This window comes from Lynx rufus, unplaced genomic scaffold, assembly GCF_022079265.1.
Source record: "Lynx rufus isolate CCGP_SWC_20201006 ecotype Redwood Valley unplaced genomic scaffold, mLynRuf1.p SCAF_7, whole genome shotgun sequence".
Classification (NCBI taxonomy): domain Eukaryota; kingdom Metazoa; phylum Chordata; class Mammalia; order Carnivora; family Felidae; genus Lynx; species Lynx rufus.
The window spans coordinates 47161360-47185813 of record NW_025814889.1 but is presented as its reverse complement, the minus strand read 5'-3'; the positions used below and the strand labels follow the sequence as shown (position 1 = coordinate 47185813).

The window sequence follows — 24454 nt, the reverse complement described above, 5'->3', positions numbered from 1 at the left end:
GCTGAAGGCCAAGTGTGGTGGCTGGAGAGAGGCTCTCCTGGGGCCCGCATCAAGGGAGCAGCAGAGTACTAGCCAATTACTTTCTCCTAAGGGCAGGGGCTCCACCATAGAGAACCTCCTCAGGAATGGTTTGGATTTCAGCCTCTCCCACCCTTACTTCCCCTCCCCGCCCCCCGCCCCTCTCTTGGTTTTTCCTGCATGGCATCTTCCACTTCCCTCCCAGATTCAACGGCTTCCTTCTCCCCACCCCCACCCCCCCGGATCCCCATGAATTTGTTCAGCCTTATTTCTTTCTCAGGACCAGATAGAGAATGCCAATGATGAAGCTAAAGCAGAAGCAGATCCAGGTCAGGATGAAGGAATAGCCATGGTGACTCTTCATGTAGAGGTTTCCGTAACCACTGGCATAATGATGAGTATAGATGGACACCCCGACCATAATGCACAGCCCTGCAAGGGGGGAAAAAAAGTTTAGGTTGGTTTGTTTGTTTGTTTACATTAAAACAAAGAAAAAAGATTGTATAATTTTTTTTTTTAACGTTTACTTATTTTTGAGACAGAGACAGAGCATGAACGGGGGAGGGTCAGAGAGAGGGAGACACAAAATCTGAAACAGGCTCCAGGCTCTGAGCGGTCAGCACAGAGCCCGGTGCGGGGCTCGAACTCACGGACCGTGAGATCATGACCTGAGCCGAAGTCGGCCGCTTAACCGACTGAGCCACCCAGGCGCCCCGATTGTATAATTTTTAAAAGATCCTATTTCCCTCATCGGGAGGATAAAATCTGGCCACTGAGCCCCAAAGTGTTGTTCTTATGATTTGCCCTGGACCAACCTCGATGGTTGTGTTGGTAAACTAGAGGTGTTTGGGCTCTCATATCTCTACTGCTCTGAGAAGCTAAAAGTGTGAAGCAAAACACAGAACTTCATGTCCGCCACTCAGCTTTCCCTTCTGGACCCCCGCGTATGTAGGCAGGCTGCCCAGGATACAAAAGAACACAGCCTCTCACCAAATTCTGTGTGTTTGGGAAGAAAGACGAAGAATAAGAACAGCACTAAGGCCATGCACTGTGGCAGTGGCTTCGGCTCTCTAAGGACCGCCAGCTTCCTGCCCTCAAGTGTCCACTGTACAAGGACTAGCGACAGGGCAGCCCCAGGAGTGCAAGGTTTAAACAATGAAGCAACTGACAGCACTCATTCCAAGCAGCGATCAGGGGTTCTCAAAAAGAGAACAAACAACCGGGGGACAAAGCTGTCCAAAGTGACTTCACTGAGCCATGTGCTTGTCTGTCCGAGTTGCCGGGAGCACCCTCGGTAAGACCCACATGAAAGCTTTCCCTGCACGAATGGGAGCCCACCACTGCGATACTCACAGCACACCAGCATAGTGGCCCCTGAGAGGAAGAAGCGGTTTCCCTTCTCCATGGTAAAGAGCTGGAACACGAAGACCACGAGAGAGATGACGGAGAAGATGATGGAGAGGATCATGAAAGCCTGCACGGCCTTGAGGGCATCTGTGGACACAGGAGGAGGAGAACAAGGGTATTAGACTAACTCGTCCGGGATGGACTGGACTTTTCTCTGATCACGCCAACCCTCAGGACCAAGCACAGCCCTTGAATACATACCTTCATTGGCATACGACAGGGCTCCATCACAGTTGCCACCCGTACAGTTTTTCCAAAGACCTACCGATGTTTTTGTATCATCTGAAACCACCCAGACCTGAAACCAAAAGGAAACAAGCGGTGGTTGAAAAACTCACCCTCTGCTTTAAAAGAAAAAGGAATAACAAATCAGGTTTGCGCCGGGATCGAATCTTAAGCAATACACAGTACTGAGCCACAAATACGGCTCAGCACCCCCATCCCTTGGTGGAAATGAGATGTGACTCAAACCGAAGTCACAAAGGTCCCAAGAGGAAAGATGGAAGAGTGTGTGGCTAAAGACAAATCACACAGCTTCTCTGGGGCCGCGTGTCAAGAAGCCACTTTCATCTAAACAGAAGAATGTCGAGGCCCCTAAAAGTAGAAGAGTGACCAAAACGTATTCCCCAAGGCTCACTGTGGTGCCAGTGTCCCTTCCCACCTGGACCAAGAAAAACCATTCTTCTTCTGAAAAACAAGCATCCACTTGTCCACACACGGCACCTGTTAGAATGAGCATTGCTGGAAGGACACGTCCAAGAACGTGTGATCACCTGCTCTTGATTCAAGAAACAGCTAGGTGCCAAGCCCTGTATTAGGAGCTAATTCAGACATTCAGCACTCTCGGCCTCCACTTCTGCGGTTTGAAGTCGTTCATTGGGCTTGTTATTCTGAGAGACTTAGGGGCTGGTGTATAGAATGGCCAACCTAACAGTCTGGAGAAGGCCTCATGGGCGGCGATTCTGTCTTATCAGAGTTGTACTTAAATTAGCCCGGCTTATGATCACACACCCCCCCCCCAATGTTAGCAAACTCTTCTATCTGAACTTTAAAGCCCATTTGTTCTTTAACTGTAACATGGACTTAGATTCTGGAACCACCGTTGGCCCTAGTGATGGGTGGCCTTGATTTTTGTGTGCGAGGAGCTGTCTTGTCTCTTTCTGAGAAAAGCGCAACAAAAGCAAATGTGATGCTATCGACTACCACTAGAGGTCAGAGTAGCCCAAGCTTCGGAGAGAAAAGGCTCCTGCTACCTCCATATTTTTATGTTGTTTTGTTTAAGTGAGTTAATTCCGTGGAGCCAGGTTAATCACGCAAAATACCACTTTCACGTGCTACTCTCAGCTCAGAATTTGAATGTGTCAGTCTGGCAACCACAGCTTCTCATCCTCTCTCTCCCATCTATCCTTCTAATCAAGGTTCCCAGAAGGAAGAGAAGTTCTGCTCCTGCTGCATACATGGCTGTCCTCATTCCGCCCTGAACAAAGGTTCTCCCTCAAGGAGGCAGGCACCTCGGCTAGCTAGCGCTCCTGCCTGGAATGCGTCCCTACTCCTTCCTCGATTCATCGCCTGCCAAGAGACCCCGCCCATCTGCCCATCCTCCAAGCTCCACCTCCGGAGAAGATTCTGCTAGAGACTGAAGAAGTCTCATTGTCTTCTCCAGCCCCTAGACACCTAGAGCCCTGGCTGTTGACACTGGCTTTTATCCCCCGCCCCACCCCCCGCTGTTTAATCATTGGAAGTGCGCGTGTGTGTTTATTGTTTTCCACAACTAAACTGTATATTCACAAGGGGCAGGGGTTGTGGCTCAAACTTCTTTTGTAGCGCTTTATATAAATATCCAAATAACTTCTGGGTGAATGAATGGAAAAAAGAACGTTACTCACATTGGCAATGGTGGAGACAAACAACATGATGACAGTGGCGATGTGGACCACAAAGATACCAGCTAGTAACACCAGCATCTTGGCTTCTTGATGCTTCAAGAGCGAAGAGAATTCTGAAAAGACAGAAGGTAAAGGAGGGAAAAAAGGTTACTGTCAGTTTCAGGAAGATGATTCAGCTTTCCCACATGCGTGGACTATCTGCTAAAGTCAGGAGGAGCTGCAATAAAAACCATCACAATTTCATTATAAATTCCTAGAAACATCGTATTAACCTAGTTTCCTAAGCGCCTATTCGTCTGCTTACATACACCTCAATATAAACATAATTCCGCTTCTCAAGGATTTATATACTCCTCTCTCTAATACAGCCTGTTTCAAAAAAGAAAAGCCCACATTTTATCACCGTTGGTGTTTTATCTCGTTTGTGGTGTAAGCACCAAAAAGTAAAACTTGGATTTTTAAAAGGCCTTTTCACAGTTGTAATTTCCAGGTCTCTGTGCAACGATGTCATATAAATTTCCATTTTCCACTGAGGAAGGATCCGTGCCTCTATCAAACTGCTCACCCAGTGATATTAATAGAAGTGGATTCCTTCTACAGAACAGCAGCTATTACTATGCCCAGAGACTGAATAGGCCACTAATTTGATCCCGGGTGAGCTATAAAATGTGAGAGCCACAACTTCTGTTATTATAATGTTGTTTGGTATTCAATAATTATAACAACCTAATTACAGTTTAATGGCCTGATCACCTACTGATTGAACATTTCAGATTTGTGTTACTGCACCTGAGCCTTTGGGCTGTGTGTGGCTCATGGTAGGGACTCTGCTGTTTGTCTAGGGCACAGTGCTGTATTTCTGTTGATGCACGATGTCGATTCTGGGGCTTTAGAAGCATGCAGCCTGAAACACCACTAAAGGTGCCATCTATTTGTGCGTGACATTTACACAAAGTCCAATCCTTCAGGACCCAATGGAGAAGACAGGCAAATGCATAACTCACGTGCTAGGAGGACTGAGAAGTAATATGCATTAAGAATGGGTATGGATAACAAAAGCGTTCAGCCATAATCTCCGCAGAGGAGAAAAAGGGAGCCCACTGATCATAAAGAAAATACGCAGGATGCACATGGGAGTGGCTATTCTGATTTATGTCAGCTGCGGAGGGAGTGCTTTATCATGCCCACAATAGTTACGATGCAGTATAGGCTCAAGGGACTTCAAAAGGAAAGGGCTGGAGGTTATTCACAGCAGAGTGGATATGTGGATGTCCCCACCTAGGAGGAGATGGCTGTGCACATCCTGCAATTGTCCTGCTTCTCTCTCTCACTCCACCTAATTTAATTGAAGCTTTGAGCGTGCTTGAGCCACTTTCCTGCTGTCCCAGGTATTTCGTGGCCAGCACTGATGCTATCGTCCCAACACTTCAGGTGCCTTTTATCTCCTCTCACTTTCCTCATCAGTACTCAAAGTCTAGAATGTTCTAAAACAAGCAAACAAACAAACAAAACCCCACAAAGTCTAGAATGTTCTAATGTAACTGATGGGAGACTTGCTCTTTACAGGCCAGGAATGAGAGGCAGACGCTGGCTTCCCCTCCGTGCATCCCAACTGTCTCCAGCAACCCCTGCCTTCCTTCCCAATCCCAACACTTCCCTTCAACCCAGACTACTTTGTAGGAATGTGTCCAATTTCACTGTGAATGACAAAAATCATGAAGTTTATCCTGCCGCTTCAGGGGAGAGCTTGGAGCTTTCATGCCTGCTATTAATAATCTTCCTACACATTCAAATTTATTTTTGCTTTTCGCAGGTTCGTGCATACCTCCGCAATTTTCTGCTTGACTTTAATGCACAGTGAAAAGAGGTTTCCGAATTAAACAGGTGGAATTAGAATCATATAAGATCACTTGACCTTTCAGTCTCAGTCTCCTCTTATAGAAAGTGGGGGCTGCAATGTTAATTATACAGGGAGACAGGAGGGTTAAACTGGATCATGAAAGTAAAACTCGCCCAGTGCCTGCCACATGGCAGGTGCTAATAGGGCGGCTTTGGTTGTGGCTATTAGTATTCCTATTATTATTCTATGAAACTGAGAGTGGCTGTTGCCAATATAACCAGTCAGTCACTAGGCTGCCCTATGAGAAGTACAAGTAGTAGGATATCTGCTATGTACATCACAAGGCAGTGTGTACAGATCATTTTGGGCTCTTAGAAATTGTCATTATGCCTAATACCTGCCCTGTGAGTGGGGAGACCACTAAGAACACACCCTCAGAAATCAGAAGGAGAAAGCTCACACCATCCCTGGATCCTGATCTTGACCTTCACGGGGAAAGGAAATGGCTGACTTCAGGGGATTACAAATTATTACATAACGAGTCATATGTTTAATCCTCCTTGGGCTCTATAAATGCTTTTTTTATTCCTTTGGCTTCTAATTGACAAACACCCTCCTCCTAAAAGTGGGAAAAGATTGAGGGGCCAAGAACAGAATACAGTACACCAAATGAGGCTTCTTAAACGAGGTGGAGGAAACATCGCAAGTTCCCTGCCTTGCATGCTGTTGGGAATTCAGTAGAAATTTCTGCCCCCTTGGGTTGCTATGTAACCCTCCGAAGTAAGTCTGATTCCTTTCATCCCTGCTCAGCTTACATTCTCCATTTTGATGACTTGAACATTATTGCATTCCATACACCCTCCTCCTACTGCACATCCACCTCAGCCCACCCAACTTACCCCTCAGCCTCTTGATCTCTCTCCTGATCTAGAGGGTAATGGCCTTATGAAGGAGAGGTCCTATAGTGCCCTGTCGTGTGGTATTCCCTTTCCCCAGGGCCTGGTACCTTCCCTTGTGTTTTGTGTGTGCTCTGCTGTTTTTTCCTGGCTGCTTTAACCTTCAGGCCAGTCATCTGCAGATGCTCTCTTTGCCTGGTGTAAGCATTGTTTGCTCCCTGGACTGAACGTGGTGTGATTTAACTAGGTGTGCTCTGGTCTGCTTGTGAAATGAGACCTGTAGCCACTGCCACCAGAACCAAGGCTGGATCTCACTCCTGATCTAAGCCAAAGCCCCACCTGATCATTATTTCCCTGCCTGTGCAAGCCGGAGGAGTGGGTGGGGGAATCAAGCAAAGAAGTGACTCTCTTTCATCTTAGATTCCTGTGATCGTGCCACATCTATCCGCTGAGGAAAGGAGCAAAACGTCTTGAATTAGCAAGAGTGCTTAGTGTATAGAACACATAATTTCCTCTGCTTTTGGATGCTGTATCCAACCAGAAGTAAGGGGTATTTAGCTGGAGATAGCACATAATACATATAACTTCTCCATCTTTTCACTGCCCCCAATTCGTCAGGTTTTATCAGTGTCATCCATTGTCAGCTTAGGAGGGCTTCCATTGTTTTCAGTGGCCCTCTGTAACACATTTGGAAACAGAATAAACTATCTTCTTAAGTTTCTCATCTGGATTGTTCCTAGTCACTCAGTCCCTATACTAGAGTATCCCCAGCAGAGAAACCCTCACCCAGAGGTGAGGTGGCAGAGGAAATCTTGATATGTTCATAGACAACCATTCTACCTAATGGGTGAATGTCTGGAGATCTAATAGCAGAGCAGAATGGGAATAAATAACAGAAGTTCTCATGCTCTTAAACCTTCCGCCCACCCTCTACCAGCAGTGCAGCTTGCAAGGAGACTCATTCCCTACCCTGGTATGTATCTCACTTCATACAAAAGCACTGCAAAGAAACCATTTCTGAATATTCATATCATTGGAAGTATTGACTGTTACAACTTTTTTCCTTGGCAGTTGGTTTCACTAAAACAATAATTGGCTTCTGCCTCAGACCTCTCTAAAATGCTTTGGATGGCACTCTCCAGTGGAAAGCATACTCTTAGTCACAGCTGGGCAGCTCAAACCAGGAAGTACAAAATAACAGCATTGCAATTCTAAATAACTAGGTGCAATGCCTAACCTTCCGAGCATTTGGTGCATTGGGCAGTCCCAAAGTTTGTCAGTTGGTTGTTGGGGACTCCCATAACATTATTTATGGTACTTAAACCTAAGCCAACAGAGCTAGTGCACGCACTGTGTTCTTAAAGGCTAGGACATCCACTGACTGTTCTATGTGAGTTGCAAGGAACATATTTCTCCACCCATCACTGTAAGCAGAGTAGGATTTCTTGAGACAGGGGTGCTCAGGGATATGATTGGGCTGAGCAGGAAACTGAGAAAAGCATGGGAGGCATGCATTGTGACTCTAGAGAGAAGTTGAGTATTAAAAGAAAAGGAAGTTTGAGACTTAGAGCCACACGGCAGCTCTCTCTCCTTTTCTCCCAAACACACAGGCCAGCCAGTTCCCTTTCCACCACCGCCATCTTTTATTCCTGACCATGCTTCCCCTTTTCTTCTCAAATTGCCCAGCCCACATAGGAGCGGCAGTCTTTTTATGCTCCTAGTCCCAATGCAAATCTCACAACACTCACCATTCTAGGTTTGCATTAAGTTCTTTGCTAAAAGAAAATTATCACAGTTAGTGGAAATGACCTTGAGAATTACAAATTCTATAAGATAATTGGAGCTCTAAATGACTACCTAAGGTAGGGTGGGGGGAGGGGGGATAACTGTCCTCTCCAGGTTGTCTCCATCCACTTAAATCTTTACTGGTTTCTTGCCTTCCTTTTATGCCCTCCAACTCCCAAAAAATATGAAAGAACCAAAGGAACATAGCTATTGAGACTGCTTTGCCTTAATTTTTAGGATGCTCTGACCACGAGAAACAAATCAGGCTCCTATGGGCACCTTTCCTTTTCTGATGGGTACGTAATACTGCAGAGACTTTGAGAATAATTGACTTCTAAAGATACAGAAGAGGAGTTTAGATGTTGGTAATTTGGCTCCATGGTTGTTAAGCTAGGGTCAGATAAGTTCTTCCCACCACAGAGTATGTGTATTTATTGAACTGCCACCACCAGAGTCTGGGGGATGCAGTTCTTTAAGGGTGGTGGTCTAAGTCACAATAACTGGGAGCCACACAATAGAATAGGACAATGAAAAACCCACTCTTCCAGCAAAGGAAGTGGTGGAAATCCTGGGCTTCAATCACTAAAGAACTAGCCAGAGCCTGGGGGGTACAACATAATCAGAAATGGGGGTGAGGGGTGGGGAGGTCGGAGGTTATGTGAGCAGAGAGAGAGTCGCACAGAGGTCAAATGTCCCCGACTCATTTGAGAGTGAGTGAGATTCTCCCGGACAAAGACACAGGGAGGCATCCTTTACCAGATGGTGCAAGAGAGCTTTCTGAGAACATGTGAATCAGCTGCCTAGCTCGAAGACAGCTTGGTCATTTTCCTGACAGCCTTGTATAACCCAAGCTTCTCTGGGGAGAAGGGAGAAATCATGGCCAGCTGCCAAATTCCCCATCTCTCCTTCCTTTCATCCCAATTTTATAGCTCAAAAAACCATAGTCAGGTCATGGGTTCTTCCTCCATTATTTATCCCTCATCCACCCCTTACTTTCTGTTCGCCTTGTCCTTGCTCAGTTCAGATCCTAACCTGGACCACGGCATCAGCCTCTCCGGTGGTCCTCCTTCTGAGCTCTTCCTTCTCTGCTGTACCCTCTATGCCACTTCGTTATCTGACCTTGTCACTCCTCTGCTCAAAATCCTCCAAGCACCTCACCACCCCCTCCACCAACCACTGGAAAAGAGGCTCCAAACACCTTACTCCGGCCCTGGGAATCCTGAGGGTTTGATTTCCAAAGAAAGAGCCTTGTTTTCAAGTGTGCTTCCTCCAGGAACTACCTATCAAAATTTTTTCAAAGAAGCTCAAATCTGCCTTCTCTAAGAAGCCTTCCCGGATACATAAGTCAGAAGTAGTCATTTTCCCCCACTGTGTAATAACCTTACATAGCTCTTTATTAAAACCACTAGGGGCAATCTGCCTGGTAACAAAATTACTTACGGCAATGTTTGGCTCTCTCACCCCTAAGATTCTAAGTTTCCGAAAGGAGAGTCTTGTCCATGACAGGTACCAAGTAAACTTCCATTCAGTGAGCAAATAAATGCTATTAGGAAGGATATATATATATATATATATATTACATACACAAACTTTAGTCTTTTATAATTTTTAGAAATCATCTGTACATGATTATAACTATGTGTTGAGCATATTATTATATGCAAGCTCCATGTTATATATTCCTATGTAAATACTTATGTAAACATACGAATATTTTCCTGAGCAATTTTGACATTTGAACTTACAAGGGTATATATGTGTTTGTTGCCTTTTATTTCAGAGGATATAAGTGAATGCAAAGAAAATATCTTAAATTTCTAACCACTAATTTGTCCACAGATTTAACTTTTCTATCTAAGTTATAGAATCTCTAGACTGAGAAGGGGGCCTTAAAATTTCTCCCTAACATATGAACCTCAGCTACAAATCCATACCATGGAACTATCTAAGTCATGCTTAAACTCCTCCAGTCACAGGGAGCTCACTACTTGCCAAGACCCTCCCATTAGAAACGTCCTTCTGACAATGCATCAGAATCTGCTCTTGGCAACTCCTACCCCTTATCTTAGTTCTGCCCTCAATCTAAAGCTGCCTCTTCAGGGGCGTCTCGGTAGCTTAGTTGGTTAAGCATCCGATTTTGGCTCAGGTCATGATCTCACGGTTTGTGAGTTCGAACCCCGTGTCAGCACAGAGCCTGGAACCTGCTTCAGATTCTATGTCTCCCTCTCTCTCTGCTGCCACCCTGCCCTCTCTTTCTCTCTCTTAAAAATAAATAAACACTAAGAAAAATTTTTTTAACAAAATAAAAAATAAAGCTGCCTCCAGGCATTCTCTAGAATGGTCACCTTTGAAGCAGCACTTCCATGCTATCAAAGAAGTAACCAAAGGACATCACCATAGATCCCTAAATCTCTATCATGTCATAACACAGTCTTGATTTTATTCGACTTTAGACACGACTCTGTCTTTTCATTGGATTATGTCTTCCTGATTGTGAAATCTCCGTGCCTTTCTGGGTAACTGTGAACTTTGAAGAAAGCTTTCTCACACCATCTGACCAAAGACGTGGTACTTCCTGCGAGGCACGAGAAAAGATGAAAGATGAAGCTGCCCCTGATCACATGATTTCCCTGAGTCAGCCTCTATCTCTGCGCCACCTCCCTTAGCGTGACACCCAACGGTGGCTGCTTGCTGCTCCTCCATAAGGACACTGTGTAGAGTGGCAACACCAAGCCTTTCTATCCTCCTCAGGATCATTCTGCTTTGGTTGGTTTGTTTTTGATGTGTTTGTGTCCCATCGAGGATCATTTGGGTTGGCAAAGTGGATGTCCATTTAACACAAAAGCAGAAAAGGAAACACTCTCTTTTGGGAGCAGTTGGAGAGGATGTGTCCGGAGGAGGAAAAGGCTGGGATTAAAAGCAGGTTGAGTGGATGAGACCTTAGATGAGCTTTTCTGGCCATTGTTATTGTTGTTTTATGTCAAGCGTACTTTCCATTCTAAATATTGTTTTTACGTAGGGGTGGGAGAGGGCGGTGTTAATTTCTCCGTGGGAAACATGTGGAGAGAAAGGATCCCAAAGGGCCATTTCCTCCTGCCTCTGGATGTCTGATGTTCGGTGTGGAAGGAAAGAATTTCAGGTTGTATCTCACTATAGCTACATCATCACGGGGCCTGATGTTTTTACATGCAGAGCAGCTTATGACCAGGAGAAACATCAGGAATCAAGCTGCAAAACTACATGCTCTAGGGGAAACAACTATTTTTTCATGGTCCTGGAGGAAAGGGGGCTCCATCTCCCAAACGTGGTCTATCGATAATAAATGGGGGGGTATTAGAGAAAGAGTAGTGTTTTAACTGACCTTGGTATAAACTAGCACAAACTCTCGCATAGTTAGGGATGAAGAACCAGGGGGTGGGGGTGGGGGAACAAGCATGGTATTGAAAAAAAAAGGAAGGAGAAAAGAAGAAAGAAAGAAGAAAGGAAGAAAGAAGGAAAGAAGGGAGAAAGGGAAAAAGAAAGAGAAAGAAAGAAAGAAAGAAAGAGAAAGGAAGAAAGAAAGAAAAAGGAAGGAAGGAAGGAAGGAAGGAAAGAAGGAAGGAGGAAAGAAGGAAGAAAGGGAAAAAGAAAGAAAGAAGGAAGAAAAAGAAAGAAAGAAGAAAAGAAGGAAGAGAAAGAAAGAAAGAGGAAGGAAGAAGAAGGAAGGAAGGAAGAAGGAAAGAAGGAAGAAAGGGAAAAAGAAAGAAAGAAGGAAGAAAAAGAAAGAAAGAAAGAAAGAAGAAGGAAGAAAAAGAAAGAAGAAAAGAAGGAAAAGAAAGAAAGAAAGAAAGAAAGAGGAAGGAAAGAAGGAAGGAAGGAAGAAGGAAAGAAGGAAGAAAGGGAAAAAGAAAGAAAGAAAGAAGGAAGAGAAAGAAAGAAAGAAAGAAGAAAAAGAAAGAAAGAAGAAAAGAAGGAAGAGAAAGAAAGAAAGAAAGAAAGAAAGAAAGAAAGAAAGAAGACAAGGGAAGGAAGGAAGGAAAGAAGCAAGGAAAAAGGCAAGCACCTTATTAGAAAACCAAAATCTCCAACAAATTCTGCCTCTAACTTCTGACTTTGGGAAAATCACATCACCTCTCTGGTTGGTGCCTCCTACAGAGAAAGAGTATGCGGTGATGAAGAACATGGGCTCCAGGTTCAAATCCTGACTCCATCACTTCTGTTTTTAACTTCAGTTTTGTGGAGGTATAATTAACATGAAATTGTAAGACATGTAGAGTATACATTGCGGTGATTTGTTGACTGCAGCACTTCTTAACCGTGATCTGTAGACCTCAGAGGGCTAGCGTGAGGATTGAGGGGCTCGTGCCTGACAGAGCAAAGGCTAGATGGTTGTTGGGGATTCTTTTTGTTCCTTTCCGTGAGATGAGAGGCTCAGGCCGGCCAAGTGGACTTTCAACTTCTCTGGCAGAATCCAAGGGCTGACGACTATGCTAAAAACAAACAAGTAGCATGAATCTTGCTTTTGCAGATGCTCCCAAGGAGAATAGCCTCTCTCTCTCTCTCTCTCTCATTTCCTCTTGTCCTCCTTTGTGTCCAAGCAGGGGGTGGATCTGGCAACATCTGCAAAGGCTCAGGCCAGACCTGGGCTGTGATGCGGGGACCAGCCCACGCCCCCAGACCGCAGCTGGCCAGGCCGCTGGGGCGACGGCCCCCAGGGTGAGGACAGAAGCTGCGGTTGTCTTCTGCTTCTGACAAAAGAGGAGTGTCCTGGCCACCAGAATGTCTTTGAGGGAGAGGTTGCCAAGACAATAACTAGGGTCTGGGAAGAAAATCAAGGTGTGGCCCAGCCCAGGGGCACTTGGGCGGGTCGACAGTAGGTGGCGGCAACATGCTTCAACCAGCAAAGCGGCCTGGAGAGCCCGCAGGGCCGGGAGGGAGGCCGCCAGGGGCAAGTGTGCTGGGGGGGGGGGGCACAGGCCTCCTTACTCTTTGTGAGAGCGCTTGTTTAGAGGTGTAGAGGTTCTTTAGTCCAGTCCCTGAACCAAGGAGAAAATGCACCTAAACCAGAACGGGGAACTGAAACCCACAGTCTCGCACCCTCCAGGCCGGGCCTCCTCCATTCCAGCATGATCTTCTCTCTCCCATATTTGTCTCAGGGTTCGGCAGACGTTCTAGACCTTCTACCATAGCTACCCTTCACTCTGTTCCTTCCACCACCTCCTGGTTCATCAGAGGGTCAGCAGTGCCCCCTCAAAACAGTGCCGGGGGAAGCTACTTCTTCCTGTCATGTTCCTAAGGAGGCCCACAGCAAAGCCACCAAAAGTCCCAGACCAGATCCCCACACTGCAAGCCCTAAGACACGCTTCCAACGTTCCATCCTGGCCCCCACCCACAGCACAAGCGTCCCTTCTCCACCAAAGCCACATCCGGCAAAGGGAAGCCGGGACGCAGCACCCGCCAGCCTAACTCACCGTTCCAGGATACCAAACCTCTCTCCAGTTCCCCATCTCCAGCACCCCCGCCCCCAAGGAGGGGCCTTTGATTATTTGAGAGAAGTCAAAGTATCAAGGACTTCATTTTGCTCTTAGCTCTGATCTGAGCCTTCTGAAAAGAGGAAAAACATCAAGGGAGATCACTGCCCTGTTGGCATAAATTTTCAGTGGACATTCAAATGACACCAAGGATGTATTGACCAACATTTGTAGCTTGGGCAACAAAGGTTCTTCACAGGGGACAAAGAACAAAATATTTGACCCTGAGGAATGTTCAGAAACATTGAAGGGGGGGGGGTGTTCCCCAGACAAGAAGGGAAGGAAATAGGGTGGGATCCTCCCCGCACTTCTCCCTGTCTTTCTCTTTCCGCGGCGCTCTTTCTCCCTCTTCTAGAACTGTCCAGTGGCACTTCTTCTTCTCCCTCAACACACAAGCCTAAGGAAACACCTGCCTTTGCACCCACTCCCTCTTCCTCCTCTACGACTGTTCTATTCGACTATTTGAATTTGAAGATTCTAAGATTCGCTCTCGCTCTTGTCCACACCTTTACCGCCACACCCTCACGCTGCAGGGTCCCCCTCCCAGACAAGAGGGTGGAGCTCCTTTCCCAGGACCAGCTCAGTTTCTTCCTAAACCTGGTTTGGTTACTGGTGAATCCTTTTTTGTTGTCAGGCTTTTTTGTTAACAGGCTTCTATGGCCTGCCTCTTCTCATCTGAGCTGGCGCCCTTTGTGTGTAATCAGTCAAACCTCTTCCTTTTCTTCCAAGAGCTGGGTGAATCATTACTATCTGGTGACAAGGCGAAAGGAATCTCAGAGCAGATGAGCCCAGGAGGCTGCCTGGACCCTCAACCTTGTGTAAAATGCCCTGCGATGCAACACGATGCCTCAGTTAACTTTTCTCCCAACTTTTATGGATTGAACTATCAGCATGAGCCAAGGGGTTCCTCAAAACGGGACGATAAGACCTTAGAACAATAAAATTTCAGAGCCACAGGGAGGCCGTGGAGACCATCAAGCTCTGTTCCCTCCACGAAGAAGACAAGTGACTTGCCCATGGTCACAGGACAGAGTGGGGACCAGACCACAACCCTCCCTCCCCTGTTCAGCCATGTTGCATCTGCCCCGAGATTCTTACCACCACTTTCAACCTATGCCTGTGTTCTCAATTTTAACTACCCCATTTGAGGGAAGAATTCGTGAAACAGACTCAGGTAATACGAAAGCTGCCACATCCACATCAAGTCAATGGCACCAAGAGCGGAGGAGTCCATTTTAGTTCCTGGGAAATGCCCATTTCCAGAACAGGGGAGAAAATGCTGACCCAAATATTTCTTCAAAGGAAGAGAGAGAAACAGAGATCGCCACAAGGGTTTGTACTTTTATCTTTATGCTTCAGTGTCAGTGGATCTCTCAGTTAAGTTGCAAGAAATTATTTCAGGGCACCAGGGACTGAAGTATCACAAAAAGTGGTCTCAAGACATATGTGTTTGGGGGTGGGGTATTGTGAATTCAAGCAATCAAGGCTCCCTTGATTACTGAACAGAAATCCGGGATCATCTAAGCACAACTGGGAAGAGTCTTGGAAAAGAGAATGTCACGGTCAGAAACTTTCAGATCTACCCTGGCTAAAGGTTATGAGCTCTTCTCCAGGACTGACATCCATTGTGCTGGCCAAGCAATTAGTCTGGGGTTATAATGGATTGGCAGCGTGTTCCTGGAGCTATCATGACAGGTGGTAACAATGTAAAGGTGTGAGCTACGTGAACTATAAACCAAGTTACGGGATAACCCCGGCAAGGCCAAGTTCGAAGCCTGTGCCTCTGGTATTAGATTAACTGATTTAACCATCACCTCCATAAGTAGCGACTGGGTGTGTCCCCTCTGGGTCTGTACGTCCGAGAGTCCCAAATGTCTCTGAGCTTTTGTGTTCGGCAGCCTTGGATATACTCGTGGTAAGTGAAAGAAGAAACCATATTCATGTGTTTAGAAAATGAAATCCCTCAGAATCAAATCCTGTGGGTATGGCTGACGACGTGCATAGTTGTAAAGTTTTAGAAATGCTTCCTGCTCTCTCGGAGTCTTAGGTAATAATGATAATACCGATTCGTCAAGTTTTATCCATTGAACATTAATTAAGGGTTAAGCGTTTAGAGAATAAGAGTAGAGCGACAACAAAAATGGAAGAGATATTTTCTGCATGCCCAGGAACAGAACTAGGAGCACAGTATAGAAGTTATAGAGAAGCCAATTGTGCTGAATTTAAGAAATTCTAATAATTAGAGTTGTCTGGCAAAGTGGGCGGGTGGTAGTGGGGGAGCACGGAGATTCTCACTCGGAGGTAGTGAGCACCCCTATTCTGGAAATTTTAAGGAAATGTAAAGTGGCCATCTGTCCAAGGTGGTGTAAAAATAGGATCTCTGCATATGGTGGAGAATGAATGAATTGATCCTCAGACTGAGAATCTCCTTCAAACTGAGAATTTGATGAACAAAATTAAAGACAAAGTGTAACTAAATTTGCCGTGTGCCCTTTTCTATGGCCATTTGTCAGATATACTTCCTATCGGGCTCTGAGGAGTCTACAGGAAAACATTTTGCTTCATCTATAAGCCTTCTAGGTCGCTGACTGCTGTCTCTCCATTGATCCCTGTGCATCTGGCATGAACCAACCCCCCACTGCACCCTCCACACCAAGCCAAGAGGGTCTGCATCCCAGGGTGGTCTTTATGGAGCCCACTCGCAAGGCCCCCTGGAGTCTGGATGGCCCCTGGGAACTGGATAGGCCTAAGCGGGTCTCAGAGGGAAGCAGGAAGAGTTGAGAAAGTCACAGTAAGTTTTTCTAGCGGCCAGTAGAAGAGATGCCTTTCCTTTCCTCAGAGATGTGCCCTGTAGTCCTGGGAAGTAGCCAGCATCTGTTCTGGGATGTGATCTGCTCTGGGTTGGCCCTTGATGGCCTTGTGCCAACTCTCAGGACAGTTTAGTGCCCTCAAACAATGTAAAATCTGGGGGGTCCTCTGACCAGGATGCCAGACCGGATGTCCTGCAGCCCTCCAGACAGCACTCCACCCCCGCCCCATTCTTCAGAGTCTGTGGTGGAATTCAATCCGACTCTGAGGGTGGGAGGCTGCAGGGGGAAAAAGTAACCCTCACATTTCAGTATTTTCAAAGACTTAGAGCTGAAATCCAGAAACGCTCCTGCAGCTAGGGAGCTCCCTCACTACTTAGAGGCAGTGGGAAAGGCAAGAATTAGAACAGCATTTCAACAACTGCCCTAAAACTCCAGGAAATAACATACAGCGTATTTTCTCACTGCTAGAACTACAGTGTAATGTGAAATGCACACACACAAAAAATGCAATTCATGATGGTCGACACTCCCAGATTTGTCAGTATTTTCTATGTGCTGACTGGATAAATATTGCTTATAGCTTTAAGTTGCACAGAACTACAAGAAGATTCATGCTGGATTCATAGAATACCATTACTATCAACTTAATAATGGCTTCCTTGAATCCACATCCATGTAATCTGGAAATAATAAACATTTTAAGCAAATGTGGGAGTTCCCTGCAGCTTGAAAAGTTTCCCTTGCACTTAGTTAATCATCCCCTCGAGGGCAGTTTTACGAGGCGCCTTGTCTGTACAATGTACACAGGCTGATTGCATTGAAATGGTCTCTTCCAACGAATTGCATTTCTAAAGGAAAAGCCTAATTTCGTCTGACAAGCTGAATCCTGTCATTTTCCTCATCTTGTTTATGTGGAGGAAAAATAAAACCAGTATCTATGTTGAAATGGGCCACACCTAGGCCAAAATGCTAACTTAAAAATAAAACAAATCAGGGGCGCCTGGGTGGGCTCAGTCAGTTAAGCGTCTGACTTTGGCTCAGGTCATGATCTCACGGTTCATGGGTTCGAGCCCTGCATTGGGCTCTGTGCTGACAGCTCAGAGCCTGGATCCTGCTTCAGGTTCTGTGTCTCCCTCTCTCTGCCCCTCCGCCCCCCCTCAAAAATAAATAAACATTAAAAAAAAAAAAAAAGCAAATAGAAATCACCCTTCTTCCTTTCTCCAGACTCTCTTTACCATTAATACTAGTGTTTGCGTTTGCACAACCACATTCTGGAAGAGCAAGAAGATAAAATGTTCCAAAACAATCACTGCCTTCCATGCTGAAAACTTCCACATTCAGCTAAAAAAAAAAAAATTCTTTTCTTATTTCTGATAATAATGATTATTTCTCTCCACTCAGAACTAAAGTTCAGCTGTTTCTGGGGTGGAAGCACAAAGCCATTCACCATTTTTCTACACCAGATGAAGTTCCCCTGCCCCACCCTCTCCTGCAAACCCAGTTTCCCTCCCGCCTCTCCCCATCCTCTACATCTGGCCAGGAGACATGGAGCTCTGGAATCCACATCAGGCTGATTCCACCAAACGCAACTCTCCCGCATTTTCTCTGACACACCAGTTGATTCCCAACCCACCCGCTCCCCCCCCCCACCTCTCTGTTTTCTTTAAACAAACCAACCCCCTCCTCCCATCCTGTGGGGAGAAAAAACACATTTAAACAGAAGTGAATGAACAAGCTAAAAGAGCAGGAGCAAATGCAACAACTAAAATAAACAGAAAAGCACGTATCTACCTATCATCCAAAAGAGACCAGCAAACAACCAAGAGAAACAACCCAAATCCTGAAGCAATTGAATCCAAATGGACAAACTGGAAAGCATCTGGCAAGTCGGTGCGCCCTTTCAAAGGCATGTAGTGTTTCCCCATGAAGAATGCCCTATCCTGGTGTGTTCCAAAATCCCTGCTCCCTCCACATTTCAGAGCAAGGACCCAGTTACTGCAAAACATAATCACAGCCCAGTCCCGCGGACTTACCCCCCACCCTCCACCCTGGGTCCCCCAAGCTCCCAGTCAAAAGGCATTTTTCTGAACCTTATGGAAAAAGTTGTCTCAGTATCCACTTTCAGCCAGATGTTTCAAAGAGTTCAATTTAGAGACTCATAGACAAATAGCTACAGGGAAAAAGAAAACATGGAGCTTAGGTGACGAGGTCAGAAGAAGGAGAGCAGAGAAGGAAAGAAAGTTTTCCAAGCTTCCCCGCAGCGCTGGAAGCTGTCCTACCTGAGGGTCCTAAGCGACGGAGGCGCCCTGAGGAGCTGGTGGCTGCCTGGTCCGCTCTTCTGAAGGTATGTGACCACAGTGTGGGGAGGGACCTGCCTCCCGAGGTTATAAGTTTCCAGCGCTAGTGTGCTGGGGTGTGTGATGGGCGGTTTCTTTTCACTGCGTTTTAAAGGAGTTTCTATGAATCAGTCTGCCTTTAAAAAAAAAAAAAAGATTTGTTGGTAAGCTACGCCCTGCTAGGTTGGCAGTTGGTCAAGAGAGGCTGGGAGTGAGCCATCAATTCAAAGAAGCCTGTTTAGGCTCCCTCTGACTCACACACACACAGACCACAGTGGAAAAAGGAGTGACATTGCTTCAAATGAGTACTAGGAGTCACACAAATAGATCTATTTACCGAAGCCCGTTCCTCCTCACCAAAAAGGAGACACGGTTACCATGGGCATAGGCAAACACAACTTATCCGTCCAAATGTACATCTGGGGAGGAGGGGGCGAGGGAGCAGGACAGAGCCCTGCCCGTTGAAATCCTCGCTAATCATCAAAGGAGATTCCCATTCCTCCTCCCCTGCCTCATGCATCCGGGTGCCCAGCCATCAGAAATGATCAGATTCAGTTCCTACTTGCTTCCCTGCCTTAGGTGCACCGTCCTAGGGACAGCTGTCCTGGGAACCAGAACAGGACACAACGCGAGCCCTCGTAATGCCTCTGAATGATGGAGCGCTGCTTCAACAGCAGACTGGTCTCTAATTACGCTGTGTGAATGAATGCCCATGTGGACTCTTCACATTCAGGAGCAAGTCCTCTAGTTAAGAACGTTGCTCTCTGATCTCCATGTAATAATCATCTGGACCTTGCTCCGCAGTTGAGCTTCGCAGGGAGGGGCCCTGGAAGTCACTTGGTCCTAGAGCCAAGGCATTCCACTGGAGAGGAGAACTCAGATGCCAGACGGCAAGCCCAGCTCTCCACTTACTGGCTGTGCGGCTGTGGATAAATCGGCCTCCCCAGGCCTGTTTCCTTGTGCATCAGATGGGGGCAGAAGGTACCCATTTCACAGAGCTGCAGTGAGAAACCACGCGGAGAGAGCTTATGATAATGCTCGGCACCTAGTTGAGCACTCAGTAAATGTTAACTATGGTTATTGGACTGAAGGAGAAACTCAGGCCCAGAGAGGTGATGTGACATATCCAAGGAGCCACCATAAGTTATTAGCTGCAGCTTGGATCCAAGTCTGCCACATCCAGGCAACTCTATTTCTGTTCCCTGTTGCATCGTGACAACTTATTTTAATTTTAATCCGAATTATTCTTTTACAGTTATGCGTTTATTCAACCGATATATCTGCACGTTGCCACGCATGAGGCACTGTTCAGAGCTCTGGGTCACAGATGTGAGCAAGATCCCTACCCTCTTGGGACTTCTATTCCATGGGAGAATAGAGGGCAGACTGTGGCTATTCACCAAAATGTTGGTAAAATTACGTGGTAAAATTAACAGGTGAATTTCAGTTTCTTGTGGGTCACATTTCCAAATCTTCTGCAATGAACCTACATTACTTTGTTTTTTAGGAAAAATATTTCAAAGTGGAAAGGAGAAAATATTTGCTGAAGTGGATGCTGGGGAAACACACACACGCACGCACGCACGCACGCATGCGTGCACACACTGATTTAATACTGCATCTTCGCAACCCTTGAAAACTGAATTCTGTCCCCGTAAGGATGAGACAGCATAGGTTTTTCATTACAAACTGATGATGTGACGGAAGACTGCATCAGCTTCTCCTATCTTTCCTCACCTCTCCCTCCCCCATCACTCATTTGATAATAAAAGTGCCTGTTTGAGAAAAGCCACTCCCAGGAATAGGTTAAGAGGCCCAGTGATCTCTGAACAGCCTAAGCCTTAGAGAGGGGAGGATGGTGAGACCCAGGAATCCTCCATGAGCTGTGAGGACAGAATGGACAGCACATTCTCTCTGAGCCTTCACCTCCCGCCCCCTTCAGCTTGCCTTCACCTCCAATGCCTTCTACAAGTTTCATACTCCCTCCCGAGGAGAGCTGGGCTCTGGGGATAGAATCCTGGGATGCTGAGGAGTATGTGGTCTGGTTGCATTTTTTATAGAGAAATCTGGAGCCAGGAAACATTGCAGGAGAGGTGCTCTTGGGTTAACAAAGGAGCAGTGGAGGAGTCATTTGGTCCTTCTGGATTCCCACGATGGGTTTGAAAGGGAGAGGCAGTGCGCTGAGACAGGGGTCCTGGAGACAGGACTCCTGGAAACAGGAGCTCTAGTTTTTCTCCCCCACTGCCTGGCCTGGGGGGTAAGTGAGCCGCCCTCCCACCTTTCAACTTTAAATTTTTTTTTTTAACGTTTATTTATTTTTGAGACAAAGAGAGACAGAGCATGAACAGGGAGGGTCAGAGAGAGAGGGAGACACAGAATCTGAAACAGGCTCCAGGTTCTGAGCTGTCAGCACAGAGCCTGACGCGGGGCTCGAACTCACAGACCGCGAGATCATGACCTGAGCTGAAGTCGGCCGCTTAACCGACTGAGCCACCCAGGCGCCCCCCTTTCAACTTTAAAGTGAGTCCACGTCCTAGCCTTCCAAATGTGCTTAATAAATCTCACCTTCCTGGGTACTTTTGCAAATGTTTAGGGTTTGGAAAGAAAATCTTAAATGCTTTGAGCTCTTAAAACACACACACACACACACACACACACACACGTGGCATCATATAAAGTGAAGTTGTATATTTTTAATATGTTTTTATATATTTTATATTTTTATATATTTTTATATTTTATTTTTAATAAATATTTTTAAAAGATCAATGCCGGTCCAGGATTTCTAAAGTCTCCTAATTAACCCTTGAAATGTCACTGAACTTATTTTATAAAGCAAAGTTGTCAAGTCTGGGAAGGAAATCAGATCTGTTCCGGCTGAAGTTCCAGCTTACCGTGCCTCTGGATGTGATTAAAATGTTAAGTCTGATTCTGATTCTTTCCACGGCCATGAGCGTAAGGCTATGGATAGGGAAGAGTTCAGGGGTCTAAAACCACATGGGGCCGGGGAGCACAGCTCTCTCTGCCATCTGCACGGGTCTTTTCCAACACTTAGGGGTAATCTGCCTGTCTGCTCCGTGCTCCCATGCCCTTCATCTGGAGGGTAGATTAGACACTTTCGTTTTCCATGGGGGTAAAGAACCGGGCAAAATTTCATTTGACCTCAGTAAAGTCATTTATTCTTGGGAAGGAATGTCCCCTCTTGCCCAGTGCCACAGCGTCGCCCTCAACTACACGAATATTTTTCCCTCCTTCTGAAGCAATGAGAATCAACTTCTGGCGCAATGCCATTTAGGGCAGCTTTTCAAGTTGGAGCTGGCGTAAACACTTTTAATGAACGTATGAATCAAGAGCTTTTAATGATGAGATACAAGGAGAAACCTCCGAAGGTAGATTTGGCCCCTTATGGCTCCCAGAAAAGAAAACTAATAATAGCTTTAACTTGTTTTTGCTCAAAGTCAGTTAGCCAAAAAGAATCTCAAACATGTTCCCCATTATATGTGCAGGGGATGTCAATGCTAATATTAGCAAACACTGCTTGAAAGGTAAATAAGTTAAAAGTTACGTAGTATCCTCCAAAATCAAATGGGTGTTTTGTCCCTTGCCACTCGTATTTGCAATTTGAGCATTTACCAGAAATTTCATATTCTTCCCTCTTTCCTTCCTGCCACTCTCCTGTCCTTTTTTCTCTCCCTCACACTGTTTTCTTCCACCTGTATTGTTTCCTTTCTCAGGTCTGTCTCACTGAGATGTCATTTTAGTATAATTCCCCCAAATAGAGAGTCTCTACAATCCTGTTAGTCTCCCCTGCTTTCTTGTCTCAGCGAGCTCGTCCTGAAACTGGTTTTGAAAGATAAAATTCATGAAACTCCAAGAGCGTTCCAAGAATGTGGGCCCCTGGTCAGGCACTTCAAGCCAAGTGGAAAGTCTTGCCGACCCGGCGGTGTGATGTTGCCATAGAAGAGGATGGGCTGTTGAAGACATCTGAACTCGGCAGGGGAAAGGAGCCAATGCAGCCACCTTGGACAGTTACCAGATTGATGCTAATTACTGCCTTTAAGTTCTTCAGGCAGCTGGGATTTGTATGGATGTTCAAAATGGCTAAATGAACAGAACTCCCGAGCCATGTCCACATCACTGCAGCTCCAAAGCCAGAGAAGAATAACCGGCAAACAATAAGTGGTGATCAAAACAAAAAGTGAGAAGGTCTTTCTCCAGCTAATGTCAACAGCAACGCTAGAAGACGGATATTAAACGCATATCGCCTTCTTCACTTTGCCCTTCATGTTACTGAATGCATTATTTCTAGTGCTTAATGGACCATTTCAGGTAAAGCACTGAATATTTATAAGGAATTAAAGAGTGACTGTCCCTCCTTTTGTATAGAGTGGGCATCAGGTCCAGTAAGTAGATTCTGGCTACATTGCAGTTATCCAATTAAAACCTAGTACATTTAGGGCACCTGGGTAGCTCAGTCAGTTGAGCATCTGACTCTCGATTTCAGCTCAGGTCACGATCTCACGGTTTGTGGGTTCGAGCCCCACACTGGGCTCTGAGCAGAGCCTCCTTGGGATTCTCTGTCTCTCTCTCTCCCTCTCTCTCTGCCCATCCCCCATTCGTGTACCCTCTCCCTCTTTCTCTCTCAAAAATAAACTTTTAAAAAAAAACTAGTACATTTAATTAGTAAAGTGTCCAATCCCCAAATAAAAGAATCTCCTGTTCTCCCTCAAGATTTTCCCCTCAAACTCAGATGCTGATCAGAGCACCCCTATGGCTAAACTTACGCAGATGTGAGAAAGCAGTTAACACATATCTTTACATTTGCCCAAGGAAAATTGCCAGGGAAGAGGGCACAAAGCTGGGCAGCACAGCCGAGGGGTCCACCTGGCTCTGTGTGGTCAGGAGAGCACATAGACATAGTGACACTCTAGAAATAATCTTGAGACTAAGTTAGCACTTTCAAGGACATGAACTGTTTCTTGGTGGAAACAAACAAACAAACACTAAGTAAGGGGACTCCATTATTCAGCCTCATTGGAAAATGGAGTACTCTTTCCAGTTAAATTTTAGGATAATTGATTGAATATTTTTAAGTCCTACAGGACTAATCCGAAGTCTTTCCAGAAGTCTTAAGACTAATCCAGAAGTCTTAAGACTCATTCACGTGTGCACACACAAGGTGGCATTTGCCATTCCAAACACGTGGATGCCAGGCGCTCTCTACTCTTGGTGGGTGGTATGTAGGAAGGTCTTTCAAGGCTCTGGAACATGGCAGAGCCGGTGGCCACAGAATTCACAATTGCTCTTCCCTAGCGGGGCTGGATAAATGCTGACCAATACACAGAGCTCATTTTCCAGACCCTGTACTGGTTTTTCCCCCCTGGGTTAACGTGTTACGCCTTCAGCCAAATTACAGTGCTATCCAATGCAGTTAATTCAGTTTCATCTTTCCAGTTATATTTTTGCTTTAGTTATACTTGCCTGTGGCTACACCCAAGCATCTCAAATAGAGTTGGGGACCCCTAATCTCTGCCACACATTTGTTCAGCGTGGTCACATCCACAGAGGCTCAAATCAACCATTCTGTTCTTCCTAATTTTTACTCTTAAACAGAGACATTTTCTTGATGCTGTGGGAACCTCTTAATCCACCCTTGTACTAACAACGTCTATTTGAAGATCCAAGGCATCATGCCCTCCGTAACACCCTTCCTTTTAGATTGTGTGCTGAGCAGACCTTGTAGATTTTTGAGGGGAAAGCTACTCTAAGGGAACCAGATGTGGGGGAACTCATCGCCACCATCCTGCAAACCTCTGAAACTGCACACAGATATCTGTGACAAAAAGGAGGATGTCCTTTTACTGTTTGGTTTCAGATTATAAAAAGTGATACATGATCTTTGAATAAAATTCCAACAGTGCATGAAAATCTAAGTAAGAAAGTTAAAATCATCCAAAACCTCACCT

General features: G+C 45.8%; 1 protein-coding gene across 1 annotated transcript; it reads right to left on the bottom strand.

Annotated features, from left to right (window-relative positions):
• Nucleotides 1–260: 260 nt before the first annotated feature.
• On the bottom strand, nt 261–18571 carry EMP1 (epithelial membrane protein 1). The gene is made up of 5 exons (XM_047066240.1): nt 18432–18571; nt 3312–3424; nt 1627–1723; nt 1372–1512; nt 261–450 (listed from the first exon to the last, which is right to left on the bottom strand). The coding sequence occupies exons 2-5, from the start codon at nt 3387–3389 to the stop codon at nt 284–286; spliced, it is 483 nt and encodes a 160-aa protein (XP_046922196.1). The 5' UTR covers nt 3390–3424; nt 18432–18571; the 3' UTR covers nt 261–283.
• Nucleotides 18572–24454: the final 5883 nt, after the last annotated feature.